A 23750-nucleotide genomic window follows, 5' to 3' on the forward strand; every position below is an offset into this window, starting at 1 on the left:
GTTATTCTGCATTTCTTTGTATCACCGCAATGTCAAAAATAATAATAATAATAATATGGGAAGGGGGAGTAGAAAAAGAAAACAAAGCAAAGCAAGTAGAAAAAAGATTCTGAGCACACCGGGGCATGCCGAATGCTGCTGACTACAACACAAACTCCTCCATATTCGTCTACAAAGGCTCACAGCACAGAGGATGGAACGGAGGCTTACAACATCAAAAGAAGTAAGCTCCCAACATAAGGCTTTCAAGTCCATGATCCGATCTCTCAGCGCCTTTGCACAGGACACAGGCGTGATCCCTACAGGCGGGGCTGAGGAAATAGGCCAGGCCAATGAGGCGCAGAAGTGTGAAACCAATAGGACAACGTCCACCCTCACCCTGGGTCACTGTCCAGCTCTGTCTCTGCCCTCCAGGTACCCCGGTGCTGTGCTGCCACCAATAACCCCCAGCTATGAGCTCCGACACTGAGATGGCCGTTTTTGGGGAGGCTGCTCCGTACCTCCGAAAGTCTGAAAAGGAGCGCATTGAGGCCCAGAATAGGCCGTTTGATGCCAAGAATTCTGTCTTTGTGGTGGACACTAAGGAGTCCTACGTGAAAAGTACAGTGCAGAGCAGGGAAGGGGGAAAAGTGACAGTGAAGACCGATGCCGGGGCTGTAAGTAACACAGAGGAGGGTGGGAAGGCATAACTGATCCTTTTCTGCTACTCAGCTGATTTGCACTGGCTCCTTTTCTAAACAGACTGTCACAGTTAAGGAAGATCAAGTCTTCTCCATGAACCCTCCCAAGTACGACAAGATCGAGGACATGGCCATGATGACCCACCTGCACGAGCCCGCGGTGCTGTACAACCTCAAAGAGCGTTACGCAGCCTGGATGATCTATGTGAGCGCCCCCTTTTTTCTTCTCACTTTTCACTAACTTCAGTCCATGAACTATGTTAGCCAAACCCAATTAAAGACTAGTTTCCGATTTGGTTACTACAATTTTAAGACTAATACTTGGTCAGTGTTGTGAATTCTGATGTATTTGACACGGTGCATGTGACAAGCCACCTACTTCGTGCTGAATTCGTGGGCAGACAGAAGGAAACATACTGTGTAGGGCCCGAGTGGGCGGGAGGCAGCCAGGGAATGAGATCCTCCAGCCTTGGGAGAACTGACACAGTGACTTGGGTCCCTCTCACTTGGCACATAAAGCAGTATTTCCAAGGCAGATGAATGAGGTGACTGCAGACAGAGCAACCTTGTCATTTCCCACAGACCTACTCGGGCCTCTTCTGCGTCACCGTGAACCCCTACAAGTGGCTGCCGGTGTACAACCCCGAGGTGGTGGCCGCCTACCGAGGCAAGAAGCGCCAGGAGGCCCCGCCCCACATCTTCTCCATCTCCGACAACGCCTACCAGTTCATGCTGACGGGTGAGTGGGTCCATAATTACAACCTGTAGAGCCATTTATGAAGCACATGTACAGTGATAACGTAGAAGACACAGGCGGGACTTGGAGAATAAAATGTCCAGCACAAACATAACAGTAATAATAATAGTATAACAATAGTAATCCAATATGATTAGTGGTAGTATAATATAATAAAATTGGGGAAATATATTTAAAATCAAAGGGACCAGGGGTGCCTGGATGGCTCAGTCCGCTGGGAGTCTGACTCTTGGTTTTAGCTCAGATTGTGATCTCAGGATCTTGGAGCCGAGCCCTGAGTCACACTCCACACTCAGTGTGGAGTCTTCTAGAGATTCCTTCCTCCCCCCACTCCCTCTCCTTCTGATCCTCCCACCCCCTACGCACACTCTTTCTCTAAAATAAATAAAATCTTTAAAAAAAAAAGAATAAAATGGACCAGTTCCAAAAGCATAGAGAATTTTGCTTAGATTTCTATGCTACAATCCAAACTAATGCTAATTCCAGATCAAAATTAACCAAATTTAGGAATGAACTATGCATTTTAATTATAGCTAGTGTATCACCTCTCCTAAAAAGTAAGCTTTGAAAGCTCAGAGTACAAGTTATCCCAATTACTACACAAAACTCTGAACTGGCCGTTAATAACATGATTTTGAACTATGAACCAAGCGACTAAGTGGAGCATGGAGCTAGTACTCATTGATACTGATAAATTCCCATGCGTAGTACGGTAAAACAGTGCACTCATTACATATTCTGTCACACCAAAGGTAACAGGAGTGTAACACACTGACTAATCAGCCCATTTTTTGCTACTTATTTTAAAAATATTGTGAAAAAAGCAAAGTAACAATTGACAAAGGTTTTGTATGTGTGTGTGTGTGTGAGTGGGGAGCTTTAAAGGAAGATTTTGAGTTTATGAAACTTACATGCTAAGTATATTTTTCAACATTATCTCCGATTTCTCTTTCACAGATCGTGAGAACCAGTCGATCCTGATTACGTATGTAGATTTCACGCCTTTCTTTCTATTGAATTTTGATCATTGTAGTGATTACTTAGATTCTGACTTCTTCCTCTGTGTGGACTCGACAGCGGAGAATCCGGTGCAGGGAAGACCGTGAACACCAAGCGTGTCATCCAGTACTTTGCGACAATTGCAATTACTGGAGAGAAGAAAAAAGAGGAACCTACTCCTGGCAAAATGCAGGTGGGTATAATATTCATCCCAGGATGGAAGAAATCCTAGGCTTGTAAAAACTGGGCTAAGGTACTTCAGAGCCATGGCAACCAATTGCAAGTGACAAAATTTGGAAGACAACCCTTGGGAGGGCTGTGAGAAGAGAAGTGCTGCCAGGTGCAATAGATAGAAGTTCTCACAACCATTTATTAGGAAGGAAGCAATGGGCTTGAGGAATACAGAAATCAAGACCATGTCACTAGAGTACCCCCTCCCCCAATTTGTCTTCCTTCTACTCACTTTAGTAAGCCCCGCTCACAAACTCCCTCTTTCCCAAATAAATAAATCTTTTTTAAAAAATGTGTTAAGAAAGAAATAAAGAAAGAGAAAGCCAGCCGGCCTTACCCAAAATTTATAGAATACTGAGAAGGGGGAAGGGAGGCAGGGGACGAAGCTGATGGAAAGTTATTTCAGGAGACTGCAACTCACCTTTTCTGCGGGTCTCTTTATCTGTCTTATTCATTTCTCTTAAGGGGACCCTTGAAGATCAAATCATCAGTGCCAACCCGCTCCTGGAGGCTTTTGGCAATGCTAAGACCGTGAGGAATGACAACTCCTCTCGCTTTGTAAGTCTCCAGGTCTTCCTTCACACGTGAGGGTCAGCACGGACACTTCTGTGCATGTGGTCTCAGTATCTTTCCCATCTGTTTGGTCCAGAGCTAAAGAGAATATTTGTCTGCCTCTGAATATGTACAAAAAGTCTTCCTTTGCCTTTTTAAGGGTAAATTCATCAGGATCCATTTTGGGGCAACAGGCAAACTGGCTTCTGCCGATATTGAAACATGTAAGTTAATGAATATTAGTGATTAAAAATACTTTTCTTTGGGGCTATATACTGCAAATCTTGTTATCTATGTGGTGTGAACTTTTCAAATGCTTAATTTTCCACTGTGGCCTCTGAAGTGTGCTCAATCTGACCTTCTAGATCTGCTGGAGAAGTCCCGTGTTACTTTCCAACTAAAGGCTGAAAGAAGCTACCACATATTTTATCAAATCATGTCCAACAAGAAACCAGAGCTTATTGGTAAGAAGTATCTGTGATTTTTTTTCTACCAAGGAAGAATAAAAGCCCTTTATTCTAAGAAGTCCCTCTAAAATGCTTTTGATGACCAAAGTAATTCTGTCTATACTTGTTCTTTCTCACATGTACAGAAATGCTTCTGATCACCACCAACCCATATGACTTTGCCTTTGTCAGTCAAGGTGAAATTACAGTGCCCAGCATTGATGACCAGGAAGAACTGCTAGCCACAGATGTAAGTTAACAGGTGCAGAACAGGAAGAAGCAAACTCATTTTGCAGTATACAACACTCCCCTCTACAGAGTCAACAGCATTAGCAGAAAGACAATAAATAGGCAATATTGCCTTTCAGGCTTCCTTACTCTTGGAATTAAATTACAGAATATTTCAATGCCTGCCCCCCACCCTATATATCAGAAAGCTTTAAATGTCTGTAATAAATGTTACGTCTTAGGCATTCCTTGGCTAGTTGGCTTTTTTTTTTCCTCATTGGTCCTTTGGGTCGATTTTTGTACTCCAATAGTGATGTTTCTCTTATTTTATATCAGACCCTACATCCAATAACCTGGGAAAAGGACCTACAACGTTTTTAGGTTTTTTATAACAGAACATGATTATTTCCAGTTCCTCTATAGTCAGATGTAAACACAAATTTTGTTTCAAATGTCACTCTGGGGGCTAACAGTATTCCCCTCCCCCCTCTATGAAGCATTTGAAGAAATGGATTCTCTAACCTCAAAAAATTCTCTTTTTGGCCTCTGCGAGTCTTTACTTTTATTTTTGGAATTATAAATTCTTTCTCTCTCCTCTTTTTTTTTTTTTAAAGGATCATTACTCTTTGGCTTCTTTTCTTTATACATATACTTTATACATAGTTCATGGTTTTTTTCGCTTTTCTGAACAGTCAACCTTCTTTGATTATTCTTTACTTTAATACCGGTGGGAATATCCCAACATTCCCAAGATGGGATTAAGAGTTGCTTACAAAAACACCTCTTCTCTTAAAATATAATTTTCAAAAAGTCTATAAACTGTGTGCCTTCATCTAATAAATATCAGCTTTTACCGGCTTTACCTCATTATTATTCATATGCCCAAAAGGGTTAGGGAGTTGAGAAATAACCTCTAGTGTTGGAGGTTAAAAAAAAAACACTGTAGTCTTGCTCCAAGACTTTATTAATGTCTAGGCATTTTAAATAGGTCGAGTCAGTGAGCTGGAACTGAGGGTAAATAATCTGGAGAAAGAGTTACATAAGCAAACTCCCCCTGCCTTGTCTGATGCCTGCCTCCACTGCATAAGCCTTTGCAAAGCCTAGCATGGGCAACTAAGAAGGTGATCAAAATCTAATAGAGAAAAATGACACAACAATACTTCAATAAAAGAAGTTCTTTTCATAAATGTCTCTTCCCTGCATGAGTAACGATCAGGTGAAGTTCACTGCCAGGACTCTCACTGCTGCTGAGCTGTGACCTGATACCAGAGAGGGAAAAACTCAAGGGCCACTGCTCTTCCCCTCTTCCCAACCGCATCCATCATATCCGGGGAGGCAGGCTACGATGAGGCGAGGACAACATAGGAGGAAAAGGAGCAAACAGATTTATGAAGCAAAGGAAACCCATGAGATAAGAAACCTGTGGAGCAAGGCCTGGCTAATGTGGAGAAATAGTGTTGGCCTTGGCATCCAAAGGCAAGGCTCTGAGTCTTAGCTAGCTGAGTGTGGACAGGTCACATAAGATCTTCACTGTCCACATGGCACACACCTACTGATGCTGCTTTGTGGAATAAAGTGCCGAAGAACAGGACTACCTTTTGAAAACAGCAAAGTGTTAGTCAAGACATCATGAGAAGGCGGGGAGGCAGGCCCCAGTGTCCTGAGGGTGTCTGCCATGGTGATGACTGGGAACTGATTTAAATTCAACTCTTTCCACAGAGTGCTGTAGACATCCTGGGTTTCAGCACTGACGAAAAGGCGGCTATCTACAAGCTCACGGGGGCCGTGATGCATTATGGGAACATGAAGTTCAAGCAGAAGCAGCGGGAGGAGCAGGCTGAGCCGGACGGCACCGAAGGTACCGCCCCCTGCTCACATCTTTCAGTTGACAGAGCTGACACGATTAGGTCCTCGAGGGCAGAGGCCAAGTTTTCACTTTCTTCACCTATCTGATGGCGGGGAGAAGTATAAGAGGACAGAAATAACACACTGCATGTTTTACAGGACTGACACTTGTGGAGGTGTGATTTCTGCCCATTCCAATTTTCACTGACTTACTGTAAGCTAGTATTTACGATCTGATTAAGACCTTTTTTATTCCGGTCAATAATTTACGTGCCCACATGCACTGTAAAAAAAAAACAGATCAGAATTTTCCTGTCGCTCCTCCTCTAGGTTAGAATTTTTCAAATTATTTTTATCTGTGGTCTGCTTTAGCTATATTTTAAGTATCGCACAGAGCATCAATTCCCCATGTTCCAAATTATCCTCTCAAAAAAAAATGACTAAAATTAGCGTGACAAATGGTTTTGTCACATTTGCACATATTCCTCTTCAAGCAAAACATTTTTTTCTCTGTCATTACCCTTCACACCTTAAACTGTCTAAGCTGTGGTCAGTTTCACCATTCTCGCCTCGTTCATGCAGTTGCTGACAAGGCGGCCTATCTCCAGAGCCTGAACTCCGCTGACCTGCTCAAAGCCCTCTGCTACCCCAGGGTCAAAGTCGGCAATGAGTACGTCACCAAAGGCCAGACTGTGCAGCAGGTAAGCATGACTTAAACCCATGATTTGTTTGAGCCACCAGAGACCCAAGGCTCCATCACTGTGTTCGATTCGAAACCAAACTACCACTGTTCCTGAAGGTATACAACGCGGTGGGCGCTCTGGCCAAGGCCATCTACGAGAAGATGTTTCTGTGGATGGTCACCCGCATCAACCAGCAGCTGGACACCAAGCAGCCCAGACAGTACTTCATCGGGGTCTTGGACATCGCCGGCTTTGAGATCTTTGATGTGAGTAATGAGCTGACAGAAAATAAGCAAATGTAAATTCCCAGTCATTTGATCCAGCTTGTTAGAGCATTCAAAATTATCTTTACAAAAAGTACAAAATGGAATTTGTGGGAAAGAAAGGTCCCTGAAGAGATGTGAAACAAGTAAATTAGTATAAAGAGGAAAAGAGAGAGCATTTTATTCTTTCAAGTCTAGAAGTCTCAGAGAATGGTCTGTGAAAGGTTAATAAATATTCAACATCTATCCTGGATCCAAATGGAAACGCTTTCTTAAATTACTCTAAGGAAATATTTAAAAGAGGTCCTTATTTAACAGCATTTGGCCTAATGATTTCATGCAAAGAGCATAGTACTCGAGGAGTCATGACATTTAGAATCATGTCATATGGTAAAAAAACAATCTGAACATTTGTAATTTAATAAACCAAAATACCTTAAACGCAGAAGAAACACTTAAGTCATGAGTAACTCCCTATATTTCTCTTTTCCTATAGTTCAACAGCCTGGAGCAGCTGTGCATCAACTTCACCAACGAGAAGCTGCAACAGTTCTTCAACCACCACATGTTCGTGCTGGAGCAGGAGGAGTACAAGAAGGAGGGCATCGAGTGGACGTTCATCGACTTCGGGATGGACCTGGCCGCCTGCATCGAGCTCATCGAGAAGGTCCGTAAGACTTTTCAGGCCTTCAGGACATGAAAAACTAATTGTCCGCCTCCTCACGCTTAACTGCAATCCCCATTCTCAAAGAACAAGCAGTGGTGTTTGACAACAGGCTCGTGTACTCTGATCAGTTGTCTGGTGTGTCTCAAGGATGTGTTGTTACTCGTGAATAGTTTCTCATAGAAAAATGACTGCAGTGCTACAAACCTGTACACAGACACAGGGATGCACATTTCTCCCTCTTATAGCTTCACTCTCCCTCACGTGCACAGGAGAAAGGAATGAAATTGCAGCTAGTCCGCTGAGTACTGTCATTGATCCCGGCGATTCCATGACGGTGTGTCATGCACGGATCATCCTTCATGGCTATCAGGGCAGGATGGAAGGTAGCTCTTCAGTAGTTGCAGGCATTAAGACTCTATAACTACTGAATAAACACCAAACCTCTATACAGTCTTCCCTGGAAAATGAACCCGGATTTTCCTCTATCAGGTGGGGCAATAATTCTATCAGTGTTGAACATGTTAAAACTCATCAAAGCAATCATTAAACACTTTCAAATGTGTATTGGGAACTCATCGTGTACCTACAGATACCAATGAAGTATATGGCTACACGTGAACACTACCCTAAGCAGTGGGAAAGGAAAAGCAAACACAACTGCCTTCTATGAAAACTTCAGACACTCATGCTAAAATTCATAAAAATATGAAAGATGAGAGTGCCACACCAGACTAGGTCTACCCAATTTGAGGAAAACAATTTTAATTTGGTGATACACTATCTCTGCTATTCATGAAAATGACACGGTACTCAGTTCCTGGAACACCGAAACAGTTTTGGGGAGACAATTTGTGACTGAAGCAAAATCATCGACACTGGATTTTCTATCAGTCTTTCCTATCAAACTTGCCACTGAAAGGAGTCAACCTGCTTACAAAGCAAAAACAAATTATCATCACTTAACTCCGCCATGGGGGGAACATAGTTCAGAGTACAAAGGGTTCTAATGATACAACACAAGACGCTCTTTCCTCCTGGGAATGGATAATTTTTAATCATTATCTGTATTTCTCTCCTCTTCATACTTTTGTCTTGTCTGGATTTGAGGTAAGGAAGTTACATTGTCAGGACGGAAGAAAGTATTTAGATCTATACATTTACGGGATAAAGAATTCAGCTTTGAAATGGTAGTTTTGGAATTTAATTTTATACTCTGAACATAAAAATTGACAAATGGCACATATGGGCTTCTTTTATTTTTTTTTTTAACAGAGTCTTTCTAGCAAACATATGTACCATATGTCCATGGTACATGATTGCTTCACATCTCAGTAGCAGAGAAGAGGCAATAAAGTAGGGTCATGCTTATTTAATTTCTTATCATCCCTTCTTCTGGAACATTTTCAGGTTTCCACCAAGAACATAAAGTATTGGAGCATATTTTTCTGAGGAACTCATTATTATTATTATCCCTTTTTTCCTACTCTCAGCCCATGGGGATCTTCTCCATCCTGGAAGAGGAGTGCATGTTCCCCAAGGCCACAGACACCTCCTTCAAGAACAAGCTCTATGAGCAGCACCTTGGGAAGTCGGCCAACTTCCAGAAGCCCAAGCCTGCCAAAGGCAAGGCCGAGGCACACTTCTCTCTGGTCCACTATGCTGGCACTGTGGACTACAACATCGCCGGCTGGCTCGACAAGAACAAGGACCCCCTGAACGAGACCGTGGTTGGGCTGTACCAGAAGTCTGGAATGAAGACCCTGGCTCTTCTCTTTGCTGGGGGACAAAGTGCTGAAGCAGGTCATTCTTAATGTCATTAGTACGTTCACAGAGTGAATTGAACTATACAATATAGACTTAATAAAAGGAAGTGTATTTAGTGTGCTATGGTCTTACGGTCATAAGCTTTCAGAGCTGAAATGACACTATGGATCATTTTGTCCATGGCCTCATTTCACCAATGAGAAACACAAACTCAGAGGCTAAGTGACTTGCTCAAGATCATACAGTTCATTTCTACTATTTTAATAGTATTGGTCCCTTCAAGGATTCAGCTAAGCTGGAGATGAGGAAATCCTTTGTCGAGGCACTAGTGCTTGAGGAACTGAAATTCTGTTCTCCTAAGTCCTCTAAGACCAGATGTGCAGGTAACAGTACAGAAGCATAAGCAAACAGGAAGTGGGACCTCCCTGCAGGTTAGTAGAGGCTCACCCACCTGGTAGCAAGCACACAACTTTACCTGTTCTCTGGGACCTCTGTGTACTAAGGCGGCAGTACTACTCTGTCTCCTGGGCACTTCCTTCAGGGGACACACATTGCTAATTTGGAGGAGAGGAATCCCATCCCTTCCCCCACATCTACCCTTTTCATCCACAGTTCTTTTACTGTTGTTGTTTTCTTGAATACCTATAAATGTGAGCCAATGCTTCCATTTTCCTAATCTATAGTCAGCAGAAAGACACAGAAAGAAAAACAGGAATGATACAAGTGAACAAGTGCAAATTTAAATTCCAGAAGGAATTTTGGCAGTTCTTGTACCTATGGATAGTACTTCCGAAGCTGTTGCAAATAGTTTTAATTTTTCTATTTTATTTTTCAGAAAGTGGAGGTGGAAAAAAAGGTGCCAAAAAGAAGGGTTCTTCTTTCCAGACAGTGTCAGCCCTTTTCAGGGTACAGTATATTCTTGAATGCCAAAAGATTACTTCTGTAACAAAATTAAATTATCATAACTTTTTAAAACTTTTTAAAGGAGATCTACGGTGAAACTGAATAAAAGCAGTGTTGTACAAAGGAAAATGAAAAACATGTTAGGAGAAATTTAACCAAAAGAAAACCCACAATGTGGGTTCAAACTTTACAATAAATGAAACAGTTACCCTTAAAACTCCAAATCTAAAAGATCTAGAGCGGAACACATTTCACATGAAATCAAACCCTCTCTTAAAAGCAACCACTGTCATCAGTTACATTTACTTTATTCGTGAAATGGGGCACATTCACTACAGATCATTGACAGGGACTCTCATGCAACGAAAAGTGACTGCATAACTTTGAATATGGTTTCCAGGAGAATTTGAATAAGCTGATGACCAACCTGAGGAGCACTCACCCCCACTTTGTACGGTGCATCATCCCCAATGAAACCAAGACTCCAGGTAAGACCCATCTGATACCCAAACAACTCCAGGCTGTTTGCTTGAGACCATGAAGTAAGGCATGTGTATTCTGCCTTTTAGGGGCCATGGAGCATGAACTTGTCCTGCACCAGCTGCGGTGTAACGGGGTGCTGGAGGGGATCCGCATCTGCAGGAAGGGGTTCCCAAGCAGGATCCTTTATGCAGACTTCAAACAGAGGTTTGTGTCTCATTATTCCTCCCTTTCAAAGTGCTAGCCTAGAGCAGTATCCCCACGCAGCTCAAACATCTTTTAACTTTTCCTTGAAAACTGAAATGCAACCATTTGAAAGGTGATCATAAAAGAATGAAGGCTTGCTTTATATTACCAGAAGTTTTTAAACATATTTTCCCAAGGTTCACCTAAAGCACTGTTGGATTATTTTAATGGAATTTGTTTTCTCCAAAACTCAGTCTATCATTTTTTCAATGATAGCTACTAACAGTTCCAGTAAGAAGAAAAACCACACTTTTATATTCTTTGCATTCTGATAGATACAAGGTTCTAAATGCGAGTGCCATCCCAGAGGGTCAGTTCATTGACAGTAAGAAGGCTTCTGAGAAACTTCTAGGGTCTATTGACATCGACCACAACCAGTACAAATTTGGTCATACCAAGGTACCATCAACCTAAATATCTATCATCATTTCATTACCTTTGGACTTTCTCACAAGTGGAAATAACATATTTAGCTTGTTCTTTGGCAAGGTTTTCTTTAAAGCTGGCCTGCTGGGAACTCTAGAGGAGATGAGAGATGAAAAGCTGGCTCAACTCATCACACGCACCCAAGCTGTGTGCAGAGGGTACCTGATGAGGGTGGAATTCAAGAAGATGATGGAGAGGAGGTGAGGGACCAAGTCCAAGTCCTCATTCTCTGCGTTGTCATGGTTGAATCCGACACAGTCATTACTTCTGTTGAGTGATGGTCACTGTCCACACTGTTCCTTATTTGCGTCTTTGTTCTTTTCTACAGAGAGTCCATCTTCTGCATCCAGTACAACGTCCGTGCGTTCATGAACGTCAAGCACTGGCCCTGGATGAAGCTGTATTTCAAGATCAAGCCCCTCCTCAAGAGTGCGGAGACAGAAAAGGAGATGGCCACCATGAAGGAAGAGTTTGAGAAGACCAAAGAAGAGCTGGCTAAGTCAGAGGCAAAAAGGAAAGAGCTTGAAGAGAAGATGGTAGCTTTGATGCAAGAGAAAAATGACCTGCAGCTCCAAGTTCAATCTGTGAGTGTCATCCACTGCACAGCTCAGACATTTCTTATCCACCACACACTGTGGGAGTGGATATGAAAAGGTTTCAGCTTAAGGTTTTTGAATGAATGGTTTCCACTAAAACATGTGCTGTAATTGTCTGTCGTTCAAAAATACTAAGACTCAGACCTAAAGAAGCAACAGCTGCAAAGTCATCAATTATGCTGTGTATGTTCCTACGCACATTCATACGCAGTATGGTCAACAGTGAGCACAGTCATAAAGATGTCCACAGATATTTTCCTTCCTTAATAGAACCTTCTCTTCGATGAAACTGTTCTTTGCTTAGTGAATATCTGTGTACATAAACAGAAGTTGTGTTGTTCTTACAAGGTCAGCGAAAAGGCTAAATTAACTAACCCCCTCCAACGTGAGGAAACAGAGTCCTAGAATTAATACGTGACTTTTCCAAAGTAACACTGGGACAGATTTTACCAAAAGGCTAGTTTCCCTGATCTGACCTTCCACACACGGATAGCTGGAGGAAATCTGTTATTATAATCAGTGCATTAAAATTACTAACATTTTGGGGCGCCTGGGTGGCACAGCGGTTAAGCGTCTGCCTTCGGCTCAGGGCATGATCCCAGTGTTGTGGGATCGAGCCCCACATCAGGCTCCTCTGCTATGAGCCTGCTTCTTCCTCTCCCACTCCCCCTGCTTGTGTTCCCTCTCTCGCGGGCTGTCTCTATCTCTGTGGAATAAATAAATAAAATCTTTAAAAAAAAATAAAAATAAATAAAATAAAATAAAATTACTAACATTTTGTCCATTAGACTTTTTAAAAGTTGGCCTATGTGTTGACCAAACCGGTTGAATCACTGAAGTATCCACCTTTTAATAAATTATCGTGTGTTTGCAGATACAGCTTAGACAGGTGAAATTGTTTCATTTCTCCCGTTAGGAAGCAGATGGCTTGGCTGATGCAGAGGAAAGATGTGATCAACTGATAAAAACCAAAATCCAGCTGGAGGCCAAGATCAAGGAGCTAACTGAAAGAGCAGAGGAAGAGGAGGAGATCAACGCCGAGCTAACGGCCAAGAAAAGGAAACTGGAGGATGAGTGTTCAGAGCTCAAGAAAGACATCGATGACCTTGAACTGACCCTGGCCAAGGTTGAAAAAGAGAAGCATGCCACAGAGAACAAGGTACCATCATGATCCATTTTAGAGTGTCTACAAGTGCTAGCTTGTTACTTAAGTATTTTAATAAAAAGATTAATCCTATAGTCACTGAATATAAAAGGAAAGTACTGTCACATTTATGTCATCTCTTTAGTCTTCACCATTTCTATTTACCTTGACCTTTATCCCCCATACTTTTCAGTGAGGTGAGCCTGACTTAGCATCTTGTCTCCATTTTCCATCTCAGGCTGACCCTGTCCTAAGCTTGTTTTTCATCAAGATGATAGATGTCACTAACATTTCTATAATCTGTTCAAATCTAAGGTGAAAAACCTCACGGAAGAGATGGCAGGCCTGGATGAAACCATCGCAAAGCTGACCAAGGAGAAGAAGGCCCTCCAAGAGGCCCACCAGCAGACCCTGGATGACCTGCAGGCAGAAGAGGACAAAGTCAACACCCTGACCAAGGCTAAAACCAAGCTAGAGCAGCAAGTGGATGATGTAAGTGTGAAAAATACAGTATTTCCTCTCAATATTACAAAAAAAAAAAAGTTGTGACATGCAATTGTCTATAATGCTCACAAGCCTTTCACTGTGGCTTTGAAAATAATAATTAAAATTCCCATGCTGATTGGTGTATCTTTTAAAATTCTCCTGTGTATCTTTGATGGCTAGTAACATATGGCTCAGTGCCTTAGGACTGAAATAAATAAAGACCACTATATATTTAGCTTGAAGGATCTCTGGAACAAGAAAAGAAAATCCGAATGGATCTAGAAAGAGCAAAGAGGAAACTAGAGGGTGACCTAAAACTGGCCCAGGAATCCACGATGGATGTAGAAAATGACAAGCAGCAACTCGATGAAAAATTCAAAAAGTGAGTAACCTGCTTGTTGTCTGTCAATTCAGGTGAAATAGATGTTTTAAAGATCTCTAAAATATTACTTCAGAGCACACAAGGGAAAAAAGACATCTTTGATTTTTTTATTTAACGAAAATCGTACGTTACTGACTTGTAAAAACATGTACTACTCATGTCCTCAACACAGCAGTATAAAGACATTCCACCCTACCTGGGAAAGAAAACTGGTAAGAGAATTGATGGAGAGCTTATGCATTGCTCCCCTAACAGGAAAGAGTTTGAAATGAGCAATCTGCAAAGCAAGATTGAAGACGAGCAGGCCCTCGCAATGCAGCTACAGAAGAAGATCAAGGAATTACAGGTGAGTCGGACCCCCCACCTCTTCTGCTCATTCCAGGAATCACAACGGCCAGGAGCTGGCATTCACGTTGCTGTGTCACCCCCAGGCCCGCATCGAGGAGCTGGAGGAGGAAATCGAGGCAGAGCGGGCCTCCCGGGCCAAAGCAGAGAAGCAGCGCTCTGACCTCTCCCGGGAACTGGAGGAGATCAGCGAGCGCCTGGAGGAAGCCGGCGGGGCCACTTCCGCCCAGATCGAGATGAACAAGAAGCGCGAGGCCGAGTTCCAGAAAATGCGCCGGGACCTGGAGGAGGCCACCCTGCAGCACGAAGCCACAGCGGCCACCCTGAGGAAGAAGCACGCAGACAGCGTGGCCGAGCTCGGGGAGCAGATCGACAACCTGCAGAGGGTCAAGCAGAAGCTGGAGAAGGAGAAGAGCGAGTTGAAGATGGAGATCGATGACCTCGCCAGTAACATGGAGACAGTCTCCAAAGCCAAGGTTTTTATGAACTTGTCCCCTTTTCATTTTATTCACAATGATTCAAAATGATAGAGTTTATATATGAATATATCTAATCTAATTGTACAAACTTTAAATGTTATTTTATTTATTTTAAATTCCATTAATTAATGTTATTATTAGTTTCAGAGGTAGAGTTTAATGTTTCATCAGTCTTATAGAACACCCAATGCTCATTACATCACGTGCCCTCCTTAATGTCCACCACCCAGTTATTCCATCTGCCACCCCCTCCCCTCCAGGCACCTTCAGTTTGTTTCCTATGATTAAGAGACTCTTACAGTTTGTCTCCCTCTCTGATTTCATGTTGTTTTATTTTTCCCTACCTTCCCCCGTGATCCTCTGTTTCTTAAATTCCACATAGGAGCAAGATCATATGGTAATTCTCTTTCTCTGATTGACTTATTTCACCTAGCATAATACCATCTACTTCCAACCACGTCATTGCAAATGGCAAGATTTCAATTTTTTGATGGCTGAGTAGTATTCCATTTTGTGTGTGTGTGTACACCACATCTTTATCCATTCATCTGTCAATAGACATCTGGGTTCTTTCCATAGTTTGGCTATTGTGGACATTGCTGCTATAATGTTATCTCACTTTAAAATTATTCCTGTTATGCTTATTAAGCATCACTATATTGAAATGAATCATTCCAGTCTTCCTATGTGATTTGTAGAAATCACATTAACTTTTGTCACTATGACCATGAAAGAATGCAATTCCAGAAAAAAAAATTCTCTAAAAACCATACTCCACATGATGCAGAATGTAAGTGATGTTCATGTGTTCCAAAGACAACAATCTAGTTTTCATAACCATTTATTTATTCATGTAGCCCAAATTATGTGTCTCTACATTCAAGGTACCGTGCAGGGCTTTGGAGTGGATGGAAAAGAATATACAATTGAGCTCCTTTCCACAAGTAGTTATCTCCAAAACCAGACTTCAAATAAAAACGTATCATCTTTCCCTGTTTTCTACTTCCCACCACAGGGAAACCTCGAGAAAACGTGCCGCACCCTGGAGGACCAGCTTAGTGAAGTGAAAATGAAGGAAGAGGAACAACAACGCCTCATCAATGAGCTGTCAGCCCAGAAGGCTCGTTTACACACAGAATCAGGTCAGTGGGCGCACGCAGCCAGCACGCAGAGAGCCAACGAACGAAAGGCGAGCCTCTACTTGTGAACACCTCTTGAACACCCATCATTTAAGCCACACATGCCCATTTATCATTCATTTGTCATTCTTTCTCCTTTTTATTGGGAAATGGTAAAAAGGATGATTATAAGCTATAACTGGAAGAAAATTAAGCTTCCTGGGCTGAGGAGATTTTTGGCTGCCTCAGCATTACTCAAAAAAAAAAAAGAAAAAAAGAAAAGAAAAAGAAAGAAAATTGTAAAATATCAAAGAAAGCTTACATTTTTGAAAAAGCAAGAAACAACCCTTTCAACCACACCAAAGTTTTTGAGCTGTTCTTTTCATCATGGAGTAAGAAGAGTTCTAATGTTATCACATTCTTTAAATCAGTCTTCATCTAGACGACAGAACTAAATCATTCATGTTTTGTCTTTCACAGGTGAATTTTCACGACAGCTAGATGAGAAAGAAGCTCTGGTGTCTCAGCTATCACGAGGCAAACAAGCATTTACACAACAGATTGAGGAATTAAAGAGGCAGCTGGAAGAGGAGTCTAAGGTGAGAATTCTCTAATTGAGACTTTCAATCACTTGAACTTTGCAGCATGACACACTATTAAACTTCACTTACGGAATATCAATGACCAGAACATAAATGTACAATGCACACTTTTTGGTTGGTCCAGGCCAAGAACGCCTTGGCCCACGCCCTGCAATCAGCCCGCCATGACTGTGACCTGCTACGGGAACAGTATGAGGAGGAGCAGGAGGCAAAGGCAGAGCTGCAGAGGTCAATGTCCAAGGCCAACAGCGAGGTCGCGCAGTGGAGGACCAAATATGAGACAGATGCCATTCAGCGTACGGAGGAGCTGGAGGAGGCCAAGTACGGGCTCTTAATGATGGAGGTAGAAAGAAAAGTTTAAAAGCAGTGAAGGAAAAATAATAAAAAGAAGGACTATTTCAGGCATGAAGATAGGAGGAAAATTTCAGCCTATCTGATTATACAGTGGTGGAAACCACCATCTTCTCCTTACGGACCAGTCATGTCCACTGAAGAATGGGCCAAGACCACAGCTCTTCCTGCATTTTGGTCTATTAAAAAAATATCTGAAATTTCTTTCCACCAAAATGAATTAAAAATTATCACCATACCCTTTATGAATTAAGTAGAATTAATTCCCTTCAATATAAGGAAAAGTGGAGACAGTGAGACTATCTGGTACATTATTACGAATATTACAATTAACAATAGTCAGTTTATCCCTATCTAGAAGTTCAGAATAAGACTATCATACTCTGTCATTTAACTAACAACCAGTATCAATAAACTGATTCACTACTTACACACACTTATGGAATAAAACTCATCGAGTGACACATGGAAGAAAAATAATCATTATGTTCTCCCAGTGAAGGAAGCTTCTCTAAATTGCATTTATCTCAGTAGTTGCTAGAATTAAACAGAATGAGGGGATTTGGCAAGCATTTGCAGAGGGAACACTCCAGATAAGTGTTAGCTGGTGAAGAAAGCAGTAAGACTTTGGAGGGTATTTGGGAAATAAAATTCTGGAATAATATTTGCTGTCTGGGGCAGAAGACCCAGAAAGTTCGTGATTAATCATATGACCTCATACACGTCACTTTGGGCCACAATTTCATTTATGAAGAGGACCAAAAATGTTAAAAAATGCTTAATGACACTATCCAGTGGTAGAATGCTTTGGTGATACACTTCCAGTTCACGGCTGTCATGTCCTCATATTGTTCACTCAGCTGATGTGGGGAGGGCTGTGGTCTTGCCCATTCTTCAATGGACAGGCACTGGTCTGTAAGGAAAAGATGGTGGTTTCCACCACTGTATAACCAGATAGGCTCATTCATTCTCTCTCTCTCTCTGTCTCTCTTTCTCTCATGCATGCACACACCACCACCACCATGCATACAAAAAGGCCTCGTGAATATGTTTAATAACCCAACATAAAGATAAGAATTCACTAGGGAAAACCAAAGAGACAAAATGGTAAAGTTTAGAAAACTTTAACACTTTGTGACAGAGAAGCAAACAGTCTTGGGGAAAACACCCTTTCCTAGTCAGGAGCTTTACAAAGTTCACTGTGGTAGCTCTGAATCTGTTCTTGGTCACTCGCACTGACCAACGTTTCAGGAAGAAGCTGGCCCAGCGTCTGCAGGATGCTGAGGAACATGTGGAGGCCGTGAATTCCAAATGTGCTTCTCTAGAAAAGACGAAGCAGCGGCTCCAGAATGAGGTGGAGGACCTCATGCTGGACGTGGAGAGATCTAACGCCGCCTGTGCCACCCTGGACAAGAAGCAGAGGAACTTTGACAAGGTGGCCCACGATGACCAGCTTCCTGGGGGAAAGTGGCCTGATTCTTCATTACAGCGGCTTAGTTCTGATGTACTTCCAGGTCCTGGCGGAGTGGAAACAGAAGTATGAGGAAACTCAGGCTGAACTTGAGGCCTCCCAGAAGGAGGCCCGCATGCTCAGCACCGAGCTATTCAAGGTCAAGAATGCCTACGAGGAATCCCTGGATCACCTTGAAACCCTGAAGCGAGAGAACAAGAACTTACAGCGTGAGTCTCTGTAACCATTCTACCTCAAACATGGTGGGGAGACATCTTTGCAAGTTTTCACTTTTCTCAACTCAATGTGGTTATTTTATTATTAACCTATAGAGGAGATTTCAGACCTGACGGAGCAGATTGCAGAGGGGGGAAAGCATATCCATGAATTGGAGAAAGTGAAGAAACAAATAGATCAAGAGAAGAGTGAACTACAGGCTGCTCTGGAGGAAGCAGAGGTACGTGCTCTGTGTGCTCACTTATGCATTATAAATAAACGGAAAAATAATAGCAACTGAGAGCAGCTATCATGCTGCAGAGTTGCAGGGGATAACCCGTGTAATTCAGTGAGAAACACTGAATTGTTCCTTGGGAATGCAGAACAAAGAAGCTAAATTAAGATGTATGAAAGTTTGTGCATTTTCTTAATGCCTTCTTCAAGAAATCATCATATTGTGCCAAACAAACAACAACAAGCTCTTTAGGTGACGACCCAGAAAACACCATCAAAAAGACGTGACCGCCAACTGACTGTCCCCCTATCCTAGGAATACAGGTTCTGCTTGCCTTTCCCGCTCCCAGAGGCTGCTCCAAAGACCTAGCCTTGAGACAGTGGTGGGGTGTTGAGAACACCTACATGGTATATGTGACTAAATCTACTTAAGGCTTCTTTGTAAACTTTTAAAATTTGGAGGGCGGATGCAGGGATCCATTCGTCTTCCCGCCACAAGCCTCTCACGTAGTTCCCTTTGCTCTTATTAAGCTGCCACCAGCAAGCTGGAGCAGCCTGCCTCTTCCTTTGGTCTTCTCCTTGCCCTCCAAGTACAGGCGCCAGTCTCAGATTACACCAGGGAAGATCCCGAGAGGGTCGTGAGCCAAGAGTAATCTAAATGTTGTTTTTTAAAAAGGGATCGCTTGAGCACGAAGAGGGCAAAATCCTTCGCATCCAGCTTGAGTTAAACCAGGTGAAATCTGAGATTGACCGGAAAATTGCGGAAAAAGATGAAGAAATCGATCAGCTGAAAAGAAACCACATCAGAGTGGTGGAGTCGATGCAGAGCACCCTGGATGCTGAGATCAGGAGCAGGAATGATGCCATCAGAGTCAAGAAGAAGATGGAGGGAGACCTCAATGAGATGGAAATCCAGCTGAACCACGCCAACCGCCAGGCTGCAGAGGCCATAAGGAATCTAAGAAACACACAAGGAATACTGAAGGTACATCGAGATAAACACACATGGTGTCATGCGGTCTGGGTGTTAACTGTAATTTATATGCCATAGATCTAAATAACATGGTAATCAGTTGAAAATTTTACATACACAGCTAAAGAACAGCTTCCATCTGGAAAGTCTAAGACAAAGCTCACTTTGTCAACTGAAGAGAAGACACTGCACAAATCACTTCATTTCTATAATATATATAAAAGTATACATGTATATTTTTTAAATATACACATCTGTACTTGTTTAATATATATAAAACAACATCATTAGACTAGCTCATCTCTGAGGATGCTTTCTTGATCCAACATTTTGTAGCTTTAGCCATGGTTATTTTTTTATGATTTAGGATCTAAAATATAACATCCTATTCTTTTGAGTGGATTTGCTACCTTAGGCTACAAAGAATTTGCCATTAAAGGGACTTGCAGATTTTCCCCCTCTAATCATACTCTAAGTTACTGAGAACAAAGTGTGTACATGACCCAAATGTGTACTCACTTAATGGAAGCATGAGGAAGAGTGGTTGCCTCTTTGTGTGTAGGACACTCAGCTACATTTGGACGATGCCATCAGAGGCCAAGATGACCTTAAAGAGCAGCTGGCCATGGTGGAGCGCAGAGCCAACCTGCTGCAGGCTGAGATTGAAGAGCTAAGGGCATCCTTGGAGCAGACCGAGAGGAGCAGGAAGGTGGCAGAGCAAGAGCTTCTGGATGCCAGTGAGCGTGTGCAACTCTTGCACACCCAGGTGAGAAGCAGGGCTCTGGATGAGCAAATGCATTCCCTGACGTTGAAGATAATTTGAGGGGATAAGCTTGTTTATAAAGTAAGGAGTAAAGTAACCTTGGCAAGGGTCCTTTCCTGAAGTTCTGGAAAATGTGTACTACACTAAGACGTACGAGGGCCTAGCCAGTTCATGGGTGTATTTATGGGCTGACATTATCATGTTGTTTGAAGAAATTTAGAGTTCTAGAAACTTTCATAAAAAAGCACAGGCGGCCATCTACTAATAACCATAGATATGACACCGGGGGCCATCTTGTCTTTTGCAACTCTAAGCTGCAAACAGATAAGCAAATAAAACAGAGAAAAAAGAATAAGCCACCAAGTTATTTTTATGTACCCTGTATGCATATGAAGCTAACTACATGAAAGAAACTCTTCAGCTCAAATTCAGAGGCCATCAATACTGCTACTCAGCATTTGTTGTTTATAACGCACACGCTAAATAGATGGAGGTATATCCTCACAAGGCTAATAAGGAGCCATTACAGTACGCATTTATTGCCATGAAAAGATGTTCACAATACATGAAAAGAGCAACTTAAAAATAATATATAAAGCATGATCATTCTTGTTAAAAAATATATAGGAAACATCCAGAAGGATAAACAAAGTGTTACCAATGGTTATCTCTGGATACTGAGAGTATAATAATTATTCTTTACCTCTTATTTTGCTAATTTGTATATTCTATTTTTTACAATAAACATATATTACTATATACTTTTAAAACATTGCAATATAAGGGAATAGCCATCATGGAAATGTTAAAATCACATACTACAAATAATTTTAAATTCAAATTAAAATACAACATTTTTCTTCCTCATTTTTAGTATCCTTGAACTGGTTACATATTTCAAGTACTATCAACTTTCCAAAACGTAACAGATTCTTGGATCTTTTTTGTACCGAAAATGATGCTACTTATGCCCTTTAAATATAACGTCAACCAAACATGAATGAACAAATAAAAATTAATAATCCATTTTCCATGAGCTGTGTGGTGCTACATGGTACAGCATTTTAAATTTTTTCTTGGGTCAGGATTGTGCTTCAGGCTTACAAGCAACCGCTGATAATAGTCGAACATCTTGATATCAAAAATCAAATTTTACCTGGAAGAATTTCAGAAAACGTTCATTAACAGAATTATGAATAAAAAGAAGAGAGGGCATAACTTAGAATCAACTTTTGATTTGTTGTTTATTCTGAATTTTTCCTGGGTCAAGAATTTTTGCCTATATACACTAGTCAAAATGACAATGTAAGTAGAATATAATTAAATGTGCTTCCCTTTCTTTTTTTTATTAATTTGAAACAGAACACGAGCCTTATCAACACCAAGAAGAAGCTGGAGACAGACATTTCCCAGATCCAGGGAGAGATGGAGGACATTGTCCAGGAAGCCCGCAACGCAGAGGAGAAGGCCAAGAAGGCCATCACTGACGTGAGCAGAGTGCAGCACAGTGGTGGTCAAACTTGAATATTGATGTGCTCGCTCAGCTCTCTCAATGGGTTTTGCTTTACTGCTCATCAGGCAGCCATGATGGCCGAGGAGCTGAAGAAGGAGCAGGACACCAGCGCCCACCTGGAGCGCATGAAGAAGAACATGGAGCAGACGGTGAAGGACCTGCAGCACCGTCTGGACGAGGCTGAGCAGCTGGCCCTGAAGGGCGGGAAGAAGCAGATCCAGAAACTGGAGGCCAGAGTGGGTCTCCATCACTTCATTCAATTCCTGACCTGCTCATATAGCTATTTACAGCCAAATTGCTAAAAGCCTTTGTTCTCTTCCAGGTGAGGGAGCTTGAAAATGAGGTTGAAAATGAACAGAAACGCAATGTTGAGGCTGTCAAGGGTCTTCGCAAACATGAGAGGAGAGTGAAGGAACTCACTTACCAGGTGACCCACCTTTCCATATTTCTCAGGCCTACTGTTCTCAAGAAAATAAAAATAATGAGTCGTTTTCAAATAACACCACTATGTGCTACCTCTTTCATTTCAGACTGAGGAGGATCGCAAGAACGTTCTCAGGCTGCAGGACTTGGTGGACAAATTACAAACCAAAGTTAAAGCTTACAAGAGACAAGCTGAAGAGGCCGTGAGTAGCTTCACAATGAGAGAGAAAAGTTCAGGAGAAGCCCCAAGTTTTGTGGAGCCTAGAGTTTATAGAATTTCAGAGTCTTTCTTTAAGGCAAAAAAAAGTACAGAATTAGAAAATGAATATTTGGAATGAAAAAATTTTACCAGTAATTACTGGAGCCTTAGAGATTCAGGTGCATTTCTCCTGAGACCTCTTTAAGCAATTTTCCAGACATGTTAGTATAGAAATGTTTTTTGGTTACAACCCACTTCCCTCCCTATCTAGAACACTCCACCACTCCCAGAAATCTCCAGCACTCACAGGGGCTGCATGAATGAGGGCTCTCAAGTCTAAGCTCTGTTAAATGACTTCACAATAAATCCATCAGAATATTTCTTTTTCATTTGGCTCCTTTCTCATCTTATCATCCCTCTCATCCTGTTAATTCAGAAACTTCCCTTAAGGTTCTCTGCACCCAATACTATCACCATGCCTCCTTTCTAAAGTTTGTCTCGTAGATGTGGATTCCTGCTACTCTGATCTCCCTGTTGTCATTGTAGCATCTTAAGTTTGCCAGGAAAAGAATCAAGTGAGAGAGACTGAGCAGGGGGCACTGTAAGCCCACTCATTCAGAGGGGACTATGTGGGATGCCTCACCCCCAATTAAGTACATGACCAAATAGCAGAACCTTTTGCTTTCTCATTTATGAAGTAAATCCAGTAGCTGCTTCTAGTAACAGAGGCAGTGAGAGTCAGAAAATGTCAACTTTTCTCGTTCTCTGAAATGCGTTTCTTTTCTCAGGAGGAACAATCCAACGTCAACCTTGCCAAGTTTCGCAAGATCCAGCACGAACTGGAGGAGGCCGAGGAACGGGCTGACATTGCCGAGTCCCAGGTCAACAAGCTGAGGGTGAAGAGCCGGGAGGTTCAGACGAAAGTCATAAGTGAAGAGTAATTCATTCTTATGCTGAAAGGTGACCAAAGAAATGTGCAAAATGTGAAGTTCTTTGTCACTGTCGCATGTCACTGTAACATCAAGGCAATAAAATCTGCAGAGAATTTTCCCATCTAAAAATGCATGTCTCTCTTAATTCCAAGTTCCATAGTGCTATGAGAACTAACTCGTTTCTTCGACACTTGTGAAGCTCCTAACTGTGCAATCACATGATGATGACAAGAATGAGTGTGGTCAGTGAACCAATGTTCATAGAAGGCAAAAGAAATTCATTTCTCTGAGAGAATACAAAGGTGGTTAGTGCACCCCCAAATCCACTCAACCAATTCTACTGAGAACCAAGTGTGTGTACAGAAATGGGCACC

The 23750-nt window shown here is 42.0% G+C and overlaps 1 protein-coding gene across 1 annotated transcript; it reads left to right on the forward strand.

Annotated features, from left to right (window-relative positions):
* Window positions 1-423: 423 nt before the first annotated feature.
* Window positions 424-23505, forward strand: LOC113271212 (myosin-4). The gene is made up of 38 exons (XM_057311318.1): window positions 424-656; window positions 742-885; window positions 1263-1419; window positions 2395-2422; window positions 2515-2629; window positions 3133-3225; window positions 3380-3443; window positions 3585-3683; window positions 3812-3915; window positions 5613-5751; window positions 6321-6432; window positions 6489-6687; window positions 7181-7351; window positions 8842-9151; window positions 9951-10021; window positions 10419-10506; window positions 10588-10705; window positions 11020-11143; window positions 11234-11370; window positions 11499-11754; window positions 12683-12925; window positions 13226-13402; window positions 13633-13778; window positions 14034-14124; window positions 14210-14599; window positions 15618-15744; window positions 16201-16319; window positions 16447-16643; window positions 17925-18108; window positions 18188-18353; window positions 18456-18580; window positions 19250-19558; window positions 20109-20312; window positions 21672-21797; window positions 21888-22058; window positions 22145-22249; window positions 22353-22448; window positions 23233-23505. Exons 1-38 carry the CDS (start codon window positions 453-455, stop codon window positions 23383-23385), a joined length of 5862 nt encoding a protein of 1953 aa, XP_057167301.1. The 5' UTR covers window positions 424-452; the 3' UTR covers window positions 23386-23505.
* The last annotated feature ends 245 nt before the right edge of the window (window positions 23506-23750 follow it).

This window comes from Ursus arctos, unplaced genomic scaffold (assembly GCF_023065955.2).
Source record: "Ursus arctos isolate Adak ecotype North America unplaced genomic scaffold, UrsArc2.0 scaffold_14, whole genome shotgun sequence".
NCBI classification, from domain to species: Eukaryota; Metazoa; Chordata; class Mammalia; order Carnivora; family Ursidae; genus Ursus; species Ursus arctos.